The sequence below is a fragment of the Medicago truncatula genome, chromosome 4 (assembly GCF_003473485.1).
Source record: "Medicago truncatula cultivar Jemalong A17 chromosome 4, MtrunA17r5.0-ANR, whole genome shotgun sequence".
In the NCBI taxonomy this organism is placed as follows: domain Eukaryota; kingdom Viridiplantae; phylum Streptophyta; class Magnoliopsida; order Fabales; family Fabaceae; genus Medicago; species Medicago truncatula.
Genome location: NC_053045.1, coordinates 61,573,792 through 61,586,104, shown reverse-complemented (window position 1 = coordinate 61,586,104; position 12,313 = coordinate 61,573,792). Strand labels below are relative to the sequence as shown.

The 12,313-nt window shown below is 34.0% G+C and overlaps 1 protein-coding gene across 1 annotated transcript; it reads right to left on the bottom strand.

Annotated features, from left to right (window-relative positions):
• Window positions 1-24: 24 nt before the first annotated feature.
• On the bottom strand, window positions 25-1,316 carry LOC11428367 (uncharacterized). The gene is made up of 2 exons (XM_024782960.2): window positions 961-1,316; window positions 25-868 (listed from the first exon to the last, which is right to left on the bottom strand). The coding sequence occupies exons 1-2, from the start codon at window positions 1,282-1,284 to the stop codon at window positions 407-409; spliced, it is 786 nt and encodes a 261-aa protein (XP_024638728.2). The 5' UTR covers window positions 1,285-1,316; the 3' UTR covers window positions 25-406.
• Window positions 1,317-12,313: the final 10,997 nt, after the last annotated feature.

Genomic DNA, 12,313 nt, shown 5'->3' with positions numbered 1-12,313 from the left:
AAATATTACATATCCACTAAAAAAACACTAATTGAAACAATACAGTGAAAAAAATATCACTTCTAATTAGCTTGCATATACATCAACCAAGATTTCCTTCCATCATCATCCTCAATGTTCATAAAAATGTCCCGTCTCACTTCATTCTCAATCAGAGTAAGTGCAAAACACCACAAAGCACTCCCTTTTTCCAGATTGTTTTCAGCAAACATCCTATTAATAACTGTGATTGCAGCTGCAACAGTTGAGTTAGCGTTATGATGTTTACCCAAACTGTCATCAGAATTCAATATCTCCACTGCAGTGCTAGTGTTTGATACTAAGGCATCGATTTGACTGCTTAATTTTGCTGCCCCTCCTGATTGTCTTCCTTTCCGCTTTTCCTTGACGATTTTCTTAGCCACCTTTAGAGTAAATGCAGTTTTTTTTGTACCATTTCCTTGGCTAGGTACTTGGTTAACTTCAACACGTCTGGCAGGTACTTGGTAGCTTCATCACCTTGACTAGATACTTGGGTAGCTCTAACACCTTGGGTAGGCACTTGGCTGCCGCTACTCCCTTCCATAAAATCAGGCCAAAATGCACTATCATTATTTAATAAGTCCTTGATACGAGGATCATAACAATTATATTCAGCATAAACATCCTCTCCACTCTCATAATGATTCATATCTTCTCCACAACTTTCATCATCTTCATCCTCAACATTCACAATCAAATGTTTCACAGGTCGAACAGAATTAGGATCCATAGAGGGTGCCACATTCTCTGTCCCATCTGCATAACTGTCTTCAAATAGTTGATTCCATAATTCCTCAAGTGAAGGATCTATTGACTTATTACGAAACTTTTTAGCCTCGGGTTTCTCCTAAAAAGGGAAATATTGAAACATTAAAGTAGAGATCTTACTCACATTTTTTTATTCTAACTTAATTGTATGAACATATGAAAGAAACTAACCTTAATCTTTCTATCCCACCACTCATCTGAACAACTAAGCTTTCCTGTAAGAGGATCCCATCCTAAGCCAGTTTCTCCAAACTTCAAAAATTTCCACAATCGCCAATCCTTCTTCATATAATCATACTTATTCTTCAAAGTTTTGTCCACACATTTCCGCTTAATGATAGATTCAAACTCTTGGTTAATCTCCTTCCATCTAAATGATACACGGCCGTTCTTCCTAATGAACTTGATACAAAGCTCAGAAAAAATCTTTTCATGGTCATTTTCGGTCCATTTAAAAGTCATTCCTCCGTCCATATTTTCACCATTTGATGCCATCTTATAACTTTATCAAAAACAAACTAATGGATCAATTTCCTATAACAAAAATAATTTGTAATAAATATTTTTCCTCTACATCTCTTTAATCAAGCAATGCCAATGTCACCTTATATTGCTAAAAAAAAAATATAACTCATAACGTGCTGCTATCAAGCTTAACACATTCAATTCAACCACCCACACACACACACACTTGTGTGTAAACAACTTCCTCATATTTTCACTGGTTGCTGATAACTGGTAAGGTATGTCACTTGTTTTAAAAACGCAACAAATATATATAAATCAAAACATTTATCAACAAATAAAAAAACTACCATCATTAACATATTTTCTTCTAATTCTTGTTTCTGAATTTTTTAGGAAGAAACTCAATTCTTTTCCAATAAACTCAATTGAAAACTTAATGAAAAAAAAGTGAAAACTTTCAAACAATTTTAAGAATTTAGGCTTAATAGGTGATAGCGATTTTCGCAAGTGTACAAAATCGTGCAAGTAGTAAAATTAAAACGGTAAGACCGAGTGTCGAACTCGAGGATCGCGTTATACTGTCGAATAGTATTTATAACTTAATTGAACAAAAAGGTACTGAATTTGTGTGATTACAATAATGAAAATTAAGTAAAGTAAAATTGGATTGAACTATAATAATAAGATTGTCAGGGATGAGTTTCACCAGATGACTATCTTCAGTTAACAACTTGAATATGACCATTGAATAGACTTATCGTATCATTACCGAATTCTCTAATTTATTCTTGCCCTAATTCTTTAGTGACAAAATCATTAATCCTAAAATAATCCCTAATTCCTTAGTGAATTTAAGATTAGAATTAAGCATGATTGAACAAGAATTCGTAATTGGTTTCAAGGGTTTGCATCTATTCCTAGATTACAAAGGCAAGAATTTCTTATTTCAAAGCGTTTATAAATTCAACTTCCGTTTCACAATATAAACCGTATATCAATTTAAAGGCGGCCAAGCAATAAAAGCATTAATAACAGAGATAAGAAAAATGATTCAATAAACTTCTTCAATAATCAGAGATCTTACTCACATTTTTTTATTCTAACTTAATTGTATGAACATATGAAAGAAACTAACCTTAATCTTTCTATCCCACCACTCATCTGAACAACTAAGCTTTCCTGTAAGAGGATCCCATCCTAAGCCAGTTTCTCCAAACTTCAAAAATTTCCACAATCGCCAATCCTTCTTCATATAATCATACTTATTCTTCAAAGTTTTGTCCACACATTTCCGCTTAATGATAGATTCAAACTCTTGGTTAATCTCCTTCCATCTAAATGATACACGGCCGTTCTTCCTAATGAACTTGATACAAAGCTCAGAAAAAATCTTTTCATGGTCATTTTCGGTCCATTTAAAAGTCATTCCTCCGTCCATATTTTCACCATTTGATGCCATCTTATAACTTTATCAAAAACAAACTAATGGATCAATTTCCTATAACAAAAATAATTTGTAATAAATATTTTTCCTCTACATCTCTTTAATCAAGCAATGCCAATGTCACCTTATATTGCTAAAAAAAAAATATAACTCATAACGTGCTGCTATCAAGCTTAACACATTCAATTCAACCACCCACACACACACACACTTGTGTGTAAACAACTTCCTCATATTTTCACTGGTTGCTGATAACTGGTAAGGTATGTCACTTGTTTTAAAAACGCAACAAATATATATAAATCAAAACATTTATCAACAAATAAAAAAACTACCATCATTAACATATTTTCTTCTAATTCTTGTTTCTGAATTTTTTAGGAAGAAACTCAATTCTTTTCCAATAAACTCAATTGAAAACTTAATGAAAAAAAAAGTGAAAACTTTCAAACAATTTTAAGAATTTAGGCTTAATAGGTGATAGCGATTTTCGCAAGTGTACAAAATCGTGCAAGTAGTAAAATTAAAACGGTAAGACCGAGTGTCGAACTCGAGGATCGCGTTATACTGTCGAATAGTATTTATAACTTAATTGAACAAAAAGGTACTGAATTTGTGTGATTACAATAATGAAAATTAAGTAAAGTAAAATTGGATTGAACTATAATAATAAGATTGTCAGGGATGAGTTTCACCAGATGACTATCTTCAGTTAACAACTTGAATATGACCATTGAATAGACTTATCGTATCATTACCGAATTCTCTAATTTATTCTTGCCCTAATTCTTTAGTGACAAAATCATTAATCCTAAAATAATCCCTAATTCCTTAGTGAATTTAAGATTAGAATTAAGCATGATTGAACAAGAATTCGTAATTGGTTTCAAGGGTTTGCATCTATTCCTAGATTACAAAGGCAAGAATTTCTTATTTCAAAGCGTTTATAAATTCAACTTCCGTTTCACAATATAAACCGTATATCAATTTAAAGGCGGCCAAGCAATAAAAGCATTAATAACAGAGATAAGAAAAATGATTCAATAAACTTCTTCAATAATCAGAAAAAGTCATATAACAAAAGTTGTCATCTCGATACTCTCATCCCTAACAACATGAAAATTAGCTACTCATGATAAAGAAAATAAACAACCAGTGGCGGATCTTAGTACAGACCCATGGGTGCCATGGCATCCCCTGGGTTTTTAATATATACCATATTATGCATAATATTTCAGCAAGTTTTCATTCGTCGCAGCGGTAAGCTAGTCGTATGGTCCCCCCCAGCGGTCGCGAGTTCAACACTCGCGCCATCTTTTTTGACATTTTTCTCTCGAATTTACATTTTTTATTCAAAAAAACCGCTAGCAGAGATTCGAACCTGCATCCGCTTGGTGCTTTCAAACAATATAAACCACTACGGCAGGTGATTATTTTTATCTATTTCTTGAAACTGATTTACATATATTTCATGGTGGTTTGGCACCCCTAATAAATTTACTCAAGATCCGCCACTGTAAACAACAAAGAAAAGAGAATAAACCGGACAAATTTTCGTCACCCTGCATCGCCGTTCTCTATCCGGATCCCTTTAATTGTCGTTGCCTTCCTTTCCCATTGTCATGCGCTGCTTCTTCTCTCTGGTTCCCAAAAGTCCCTCGTATTTGTTGCAGCTCCCTCCTTTTTATATTCCAAGTGAAACCTAATTCCACTCCTCCAATCACGTGCTCTCTTTCTTCATGTCAAGGTCACTTGTTGTGATGGGACCACATGAATAAAATGAGTGCATTATAGCCTATCATGTGGTGCCACGTTAGAACTAATATGAGGAAGAGAAATCTTATGTGTGTATTTTAACATGCGGGGCCCACATCAAGCTGATTGAAATTTGTTCTGCACTTTTCTTATGGAAACAAGTTCAGCCCTTCTTTGGCTTATGCGTTGAACATGATCTTTGGTTTTTTTTCACTCCAACAGCTCAATTTATTACCTAAAAATTAAGAGAACAAAAACTCCAAGAATTCATCTAGTTAGTGAAAATTAATAACAAAAATAATTAACACAACTAAATATTTTTAAAATCCTCTTTTATCTCAGTTTGACTCCAAAATACACTTTGAATTGATTCAATTTAACTTAAAACTACTTAAAAATGACTCTAAAAATACTAACTATAGAGACATTATCAATAGGTCATTTGATCCCTTAATTAATTTCAAGTTTTCATTTTGGTCCCATAAGTAATAAAACTCATGTTTTGGCCCCTCAAGTTTACCTCCGTTGGTCAAATAAATCCTTGACGGTTAAGTTTAACTTTAAATGTCTATGGTAGACCAACCTTAAGAGTGGTCCACCGTAGACTTCATTAATTTTTTAAATTTTAACCGTTTGATCTTTTTAAAGAAACACTACCATTGGATTATGAAGGACTACTCTATCTTACCGTGATCCGACAACAACTACCATTGGATTAAAAAAAGGCTACCATTAAATTATATTTCCCTTTCTTCATCTTCTTCCTTCCTCTTCTTCATATATTCAACATCATCTTCATCTTTTTTTTTTTCAGAATAATTTTTTTTTGTTTATTTAATTTGCCCCACCATAACCAGAATCATCATCATCTTCTTGCTTTGAAATGTCTTCACTGTGATTCCTACAACACAAAATTCTGCTACTACAACTACAACCTAAACCACACCCATCTCCAAAGTTACAAACTTTCATCAACTCACACTCCAAAAAATCCAAAACCAAATGCCAAAAATCATTAAACATAACAACTACTTAAGTATTTTTGCATTCGAAACATAAACTTTTGAGAACAAAATCAAAAAAATTTCAACACCCATAATTCAAAATCAATTCTTTATAACAAAAACCAATCAATCACAAAAAATAAATAGTTGCTTTTGAATTAAAAGAACAACAGATGTGTGTAACCTTCCAATTCCAGATCCTCTTCTTTCTTATCGAATTTTCTATTAATCTCAACATCGTTGACCACACTCGAGGTTTATCCAAATACCCATTTCATAAAGTTCCATTTTTTTTATCTGGGTCGTTTTTTTTTATTCACGCACCCTAGGATGTTGGGTACTGCTATGAACTTTCATGCGATTGTGGTGAGGATAAATTTTATAATCCACCTCAAACTCGCAGGACGTTACATACAGCGAAGAATGATAATTCGTAGAGCTCACAACGATGTTATGCCGAGTCCGTCGTCGGTGAGAGAGAAATCTGTGGATTTGGAATCAATTACGCCTTTCGTTCCTGATTAAATTTCTCCAAAAAATGAAATTGTGTAGGCGAAGAAATTGGGTATGCGAATAGAAAGGAGATATGGAGGGAGTGGTGGTGGCTGCTGTAACGCCCACTTTCGTTTAATCGTTTATTTAATCGAGTTTAGGTGATTATATTATAATTATATAATATATGCATGATTTTGATATATTTTGATGATTTGCGATGATTTTGGTGATTTGATTGATGACGTGATAAGTTATGAGTTTTGGAAGATTTGATAAGATTAAGGGATTTATTTTATTGTTAAATAGAATAAAGATTTAAAAATAATATAAAATATTTAGTTGAGGGCTGTTTTGATATTTTAGATAGTTTTGGGGGAGAAAGTGAGATAAGATAAGTAATTAAGAGGAGATATAAAAAGGTTAGACCTAGTTTTAGAAAAACATTGTTGTACGTACGTTTTTGGAGAAAAAGGGAGAAAAAGCCAAGAGAGAGGGCTGCGATTTCTTCATACAAGGTAAGGGTGAGACTAATAATTCAATAACGTTGATTGTTGTAATTCTGATGATTAATTGACAAAGTTATGATTGATTTAGAAAAGTTTTGGAATTAGGTCTAAACCCTAAAAATTGATGATCAAATGGTAAAACTTGATTAGATTGATGTAGAAACCGTCCTATAACCTTAGAACATGTTTAGGATGGATTATGGAATCAAAATTAGGCTTCGAACCATGTTATTTGATGGATTTTCGAGAAAACCCGTATTCTGCCCGAGCTTCTGTTCATCGCTCGCCACGCGAGCCCCTTCCCTTCGCCTCGCGAGTTCCTTGGGTACCGCTCGCCACTACGAGCAACCTTACTCGCCATAGCGAGCTAAGGCAGAGTGTATGTTAGATTTTATGTTTCGACCTTTTTAGTTGGACCTTGAGTGCCTTTGAGTGCCTGAACATACCTAGTATTGATTAGGAATGAATGTAGGATCAGAGGGAACCCATAACAACACTAGTTTGGGAGTTGAGTGGTACTCGCCGTGGCGAGTAAGAACTCTCGCCTCGCGAGCACAACCAGAATGAAGTTGCTTGTGTGTTTGTGCAATCTGTGTCGCACGTGTTGATCAAGAGTGAACCCCTAACTGGTAATGAGACCTAGTGATGTCGTTAAATGCAGTCTGTAGAGTTGTTTAAGATATGTTGATATTAATTGAACATGAACTAATGTATTGTATATTCATGCAAGATATGAAAGTTTGATTATGATGCAATTGATGTGCTATTGATATAATGATATCATCTTGTTATGTGACTTGTTTATGCTGCTTCCGTTATTTAACTAAGTGCATATGGTATATGATGAAGTTTAGCTCTAAATTATTGGATGCATGTTGATATGTTGATTACGATGTTTTGTTCATAAGAGTCCATGCATAGCATCTCATTGAGCTTAGTCCTCACCACGATTATTAGGAGCTTTGTCCTCCGCACGTTTTATAGGAGCTTTGTCCTCCGCACGATTAAAGTATATTAATACTTATGATGACGATTGGTACCACATGCATATAAGGAGTCTAAGAGCATTGTCACATTGTCATGATTAAGATGCCTTGTTGATAATGATTGAATATGTGATTACGTGATAAGTGTTTATCAATTATGTTATGTTGTTCATGATAATTGGATATATGATTACGTGATAACTGTTTAGCAATTATGCAATGTTGTTAGAGAAATGATTATGATGTTAATTTATGATTCGCAATTACATTGATTAATGTTATTTTGTTATGAAATCTCACCCCTTCTGCTTGAAAATGTTGCCCTTCGTATGGGTAACTTACAGGTGATCGTGCTTAGTGTGCAGTTGCCGTCGTGAGTGACCTTGCTTTCTCTGTGTCGTCTAGGTCGCTCTGATACGTAACGGGATGGGGTTTAATGTTATACATGCTTCATTCTCTTACGTGATTAATATGTTATTTTTATCATGTTATGGATTACGATATGAACTGTTTGATGGGGCCTACGTGCCAAACTGATTTATGATTTCCGAACTAATATTCCGCTGCTATGTTAAGATATTATGTGAAAGTTAAATTATTATTTAACTGTTTTTGGATTACGTTTCTATGTGATATCCCGTTTATGGTTTTTACTCTGATAAATGTTTAAGAAATTTGTATATTGGGAAAACGGGGTGTTACAGCTGCCATAGTTGAAGGCAGTGTTCAAGTTTTCAAGCGTGTGTGTGAGAATTGATGATTAATTGAATTTTTGATGATTTGATTTTTTGGTTTTTTTTTTCTGGGTGTAATTGATGAAGATTGGATGAGGATGATGAAGAAGAGGAAGGAAGAAGACGAAGAAAGGGTAGAAAAATGAGTTGTTGTTGATTTACTGTAAGATACAATGGACTTTCACGATCCAACGGTCCTCTTTCTTAAAAAAAAGATCAAACGGTTAAAATTGAAAAAATTAATAAGGTGTATGGTGAGCCACTCTTAAAGTTGGTTCACCATAGACATTTGGGGTTAAACTTAACCGTCAGGGATTTATTTGACCAACGAAGGCAAACTTGAGGGACCAAAACATAAGTTTTATTACTTATGGGACCAAAATGAAAACTTGAAATTAATTAAGGGATCAAACGACCTATTAAGCCAAGAATTTATAACGTGCTAAAGAAAAAACACAAATATGAAAATTCTTACCTTAATCAATTGTTGCGTCTGGTAAAGAGTCTCTGAGCATGGATCTTCAATTCTTAGCAAGGAGTGATATGATAGTGGATGAAACAATGAAATAGTATCAGAGAAGGAAAACAAAACGTAACAAAACGTGAGTGAATGGGGGACGGTTGCTTTGTTTAGAGAAGAGTAAAAAAGTAATAAAAATAAAATAATAAGGTTATTATTGGAAGAAAATGTAAAAAGCTATCAGCTATAAGCTAAAAAGCTACTTGAATTAGCTTCTCAAGAAAAGCTATAAGCTCGTGAGAAAAGTTTGTTACCAAACACATCATGTTTTCATCCAACAAACTTATAAGCTAGTCCAACAAGCTATAAGCTACATTTTTTGTGTTACCAAACACAGCCTAACTATATAGGTGAGAATGCTTTTCAAGTTTATAGCTTAAAGTTTATAACGGATGTTCAAACATAATAGTATTGATATAGCTTAAAGTTTATAGCTCCTCATGATTTTTCTCAAGTTTTCCCATGAAATATTAATTGAAAAAATTAAGTGTTTTCTTTATATGTCATTTCATATTTATAAATTAGTTCAACGACTAATTTTACGAAACATTGCAAATTCAATTGATTGATTCATCTATTATCTTTTATAAGCTAGTTTATCCATTATAAACTATCTTATTATATGAGTTTTTAGTTGTTGTTTGATCAAACAGACTAGGGAGTCATCTCATGGTCTATTTTTTTTTTTTTGGTGCATGTTCTATTTTATATTTACAAATACAAAAAAAAAATCATAAAAATATGTAAATAAATAAAAAAAAAATAGTGTGGGCCGTGGCAGATTAAAGTAAACCATTGGATACAAATATATACTAGGAATTAGGATCGGGCATCAGTGAGTATACAAAATTAGAAACCGATTTCATGCACTGCGTTGACATGAATTTACAACCAGCAAAGTCTAGGAGGACTCCGACGTCGGTGGTCGTTGTCCCAGACGATCTCATCGCCGAAATACTTTCCTTCCTTCAATTCAGATGCGTCAGTAAGTCTTGGAAAACCCTCATCTCCGACTCCGCTTTTGTGAAATTGCACCTCAGTAGATCATCAACTCGAAATCCTCAATTCACACTAATTACCGAATACATCACATACCATTACGACGCCAGTTATATTGAGTTTGATTGCTGCGTCATTCCCTACTCCATGCGCTGTTTAATTCAGAACCCTTCCTTCTCCCTTTCCATCGATCCTTACTATAAATGGCAACAAAGATAACAAAGATTGCTCTCGTATTGTTGTTGGTACCTGCACTGGATTGATCTGTTTGTATGGTTATTCTTTCGTAGTTAAGTATCAAGAATACTGGTTCCGTTTATGGAACTTAGCCTCCAGACAACTTTCTCCAAAATTTGGCTATTTTCACACTGTCAGGTGTCGTGGCAACTACATCTTCAACTTTGGTTGTGACAATTCATCAGACACTTATAAAGTGCTGGCGTTCCGAGAGAAATTAAATCAACCAAAAAGCAGTGTGAGAATTCTAAGTTTGAGTGATGATGTTGTTTGGAGAGGTATTGAAAGTTTCCCCGCTCTTCCTCTTTGCCTCGCCAACGGTGGATGCTCTACCAATGGTGTGTATTGTAGTGGCACTTTTAATTGGTTAGCCATTCACGACGACATCAATGGTTATAGTTTTGAGGATATTACAGTTGAACAACTTGTTATTTTTTCACTTGATCTGGGGACTGAGACGTACCGCCAGTACAAGCTGCCTTGTGGGTTCGATGAATTGCCACCTGCAGCTCCAATTGTTGGTGTGCTAGGGGGCTGTCTTTGTTTTTCTTAGCACACCTATTTTGTCATATGGCAGATGAAGAAATATGGGGCCGAAGATTCTTGGACTCAATTCCTTAAAATTAGTTACCAACATCTTCAAGTAGACTATGACTTAGCACCTAGTTTTCAATTATTGCCGGTGCTTCTTTTTGAGGATGCTGATACACTGCTACTTAGAAGTCGTCAAGAAAACGAAGCAATTCTCTATAATTGGAGCGATAATAAAGTCAGGAGAACAAACATTACTGCAAGTAAAGCTATACCAATAATTATAGAACTAGCTATCAAGTAAGCTGGTCTTCAACCAGCAATTACATTGAGAGCTTAGTTTCAATTTTTTGAAATTAAGTTCCTCTTTCATGGTTTACTTGTTTGAATTTTCATTCTTTGTATATGTTGTTATAAACTTATAGTTATAGTGGATTGAGTGAATATATAATTTTTTTTATGACTGCTTAGGTTGATTGTGTATTTGAATGACTATCTATTGGTTATTTTGTTAAAGACTTGACAATCTCCTGGTTTTGATGAATATGTTTTTGTTTTTAAATTGTTATTATGAACTAGAAGTTGATTCTCCTGTAAGGAAATTCAATCTCTCTTGAGTTTTCATTGTTTGGTTTGTCATCCAAATGTCTTAAACAAAACTTAAGCATGAAATAATAATTGAGTGAAAGGTTGAAGTGGCAAACAAGTTACACGCATCAACAGACTTGGACGGATAGGTTTATACATAGATAAAAAAGGGAAAACCAATCTAACTTTATTTCTTTTGTAAAATATAATGAGAGTATTTTTCTGGTTAAACTGAACATACGTTTGTGAATTGTATCTCCTTTGTTACTTTTGGGTGATGAAGTTTTGGAATGAGTGTCAATTGGTTTCCAAATACACACAACATAATAAGCTAGTGGGTAATTTTGCTTTTAGCAAAATGTAATGTAGGTTGTAGTTTGAGCTACAAGGGCTTTTTGTACTTCGTATCACAATAGTTTTTTAATCTTATTGGGTGTGTGGGGGTATGTGGTGATGCATGAACTGAAAATTCATAAAGTTAAGTGTCAAGATTTTGTCTATGTGTGAGCTCAGTTATTCTGGTTTCTGTTGGTGGCAAGATTGACACAGTCCATATGGTTGTAGCAGAAGGATTATACCATCATAGTTGATTGGTAATGACACAGGTGAGGTTTTTAATTGTCTGCAGTAAGGCATAGGATATGCTGATGAATATTATTAGGGTGTTTGTTGAGCCTAAAAGTGTTCGAGCAGTGGTTTATTGTTCGCTCTATTACTTGAGTGCTTAGCATATCAGCGGGTGTGCCAAAATTTTATGCGGAAAAGGAATAGCAGCAGGACCATGCCTGCATGTTTAAGCTTCATTGGATGTGGTGCTTTATTTGGATATTCCAAACTGGTGTATTTTTGTTTTCTATCCTTCGCATTTCTTATGCTCGAGTAGAAATTAATTAATTAGTTAATTATCTTTTTGCCTCTTAAAAAAGTCTTTCTTTAGTTAATGTTATGCTTGTACTGCTACTATGATATAAATACCATGTGTATTCATTAGAACAACCAAGTACAACATGATGATTCTATTTCTAGTTTTTATATAAGATTTCATTTTCTTTAGAATTTGAAATTCAGAACCGTGAAATAAATTAGGTCTTGTTTTTATTTTAGCAGGCAAGCAACAAAAAGTTGAAGCAACACTATGCTATGCTTGGAAATTGATTCTTTGGCTCAGTTTCAAAACGATGAAGCTAAGAAGGCAATGCTTGTCAAGGGATATAGTTATGAATTTTAAAGAGACTTAGATTTGAGTTGTTTTCAATT

Bases quoted from the DNA above. Each gene is read 5' to 3' on its own strand.
- LOC11428367 (XM_024782960.2), bottom strand. From the start codon at position 1,284: ATGGCATCAAATGGTGAAAATATGGACGGAGGAATGACTTTTAAATGG. The intron at 869-960 runs GTTAGTTTCTTT...TTCCCTTTTTAG, and splicing joins GGTGGGATAGAAAGATTAAG to GAGAAACCCGAGGCTAAAAA.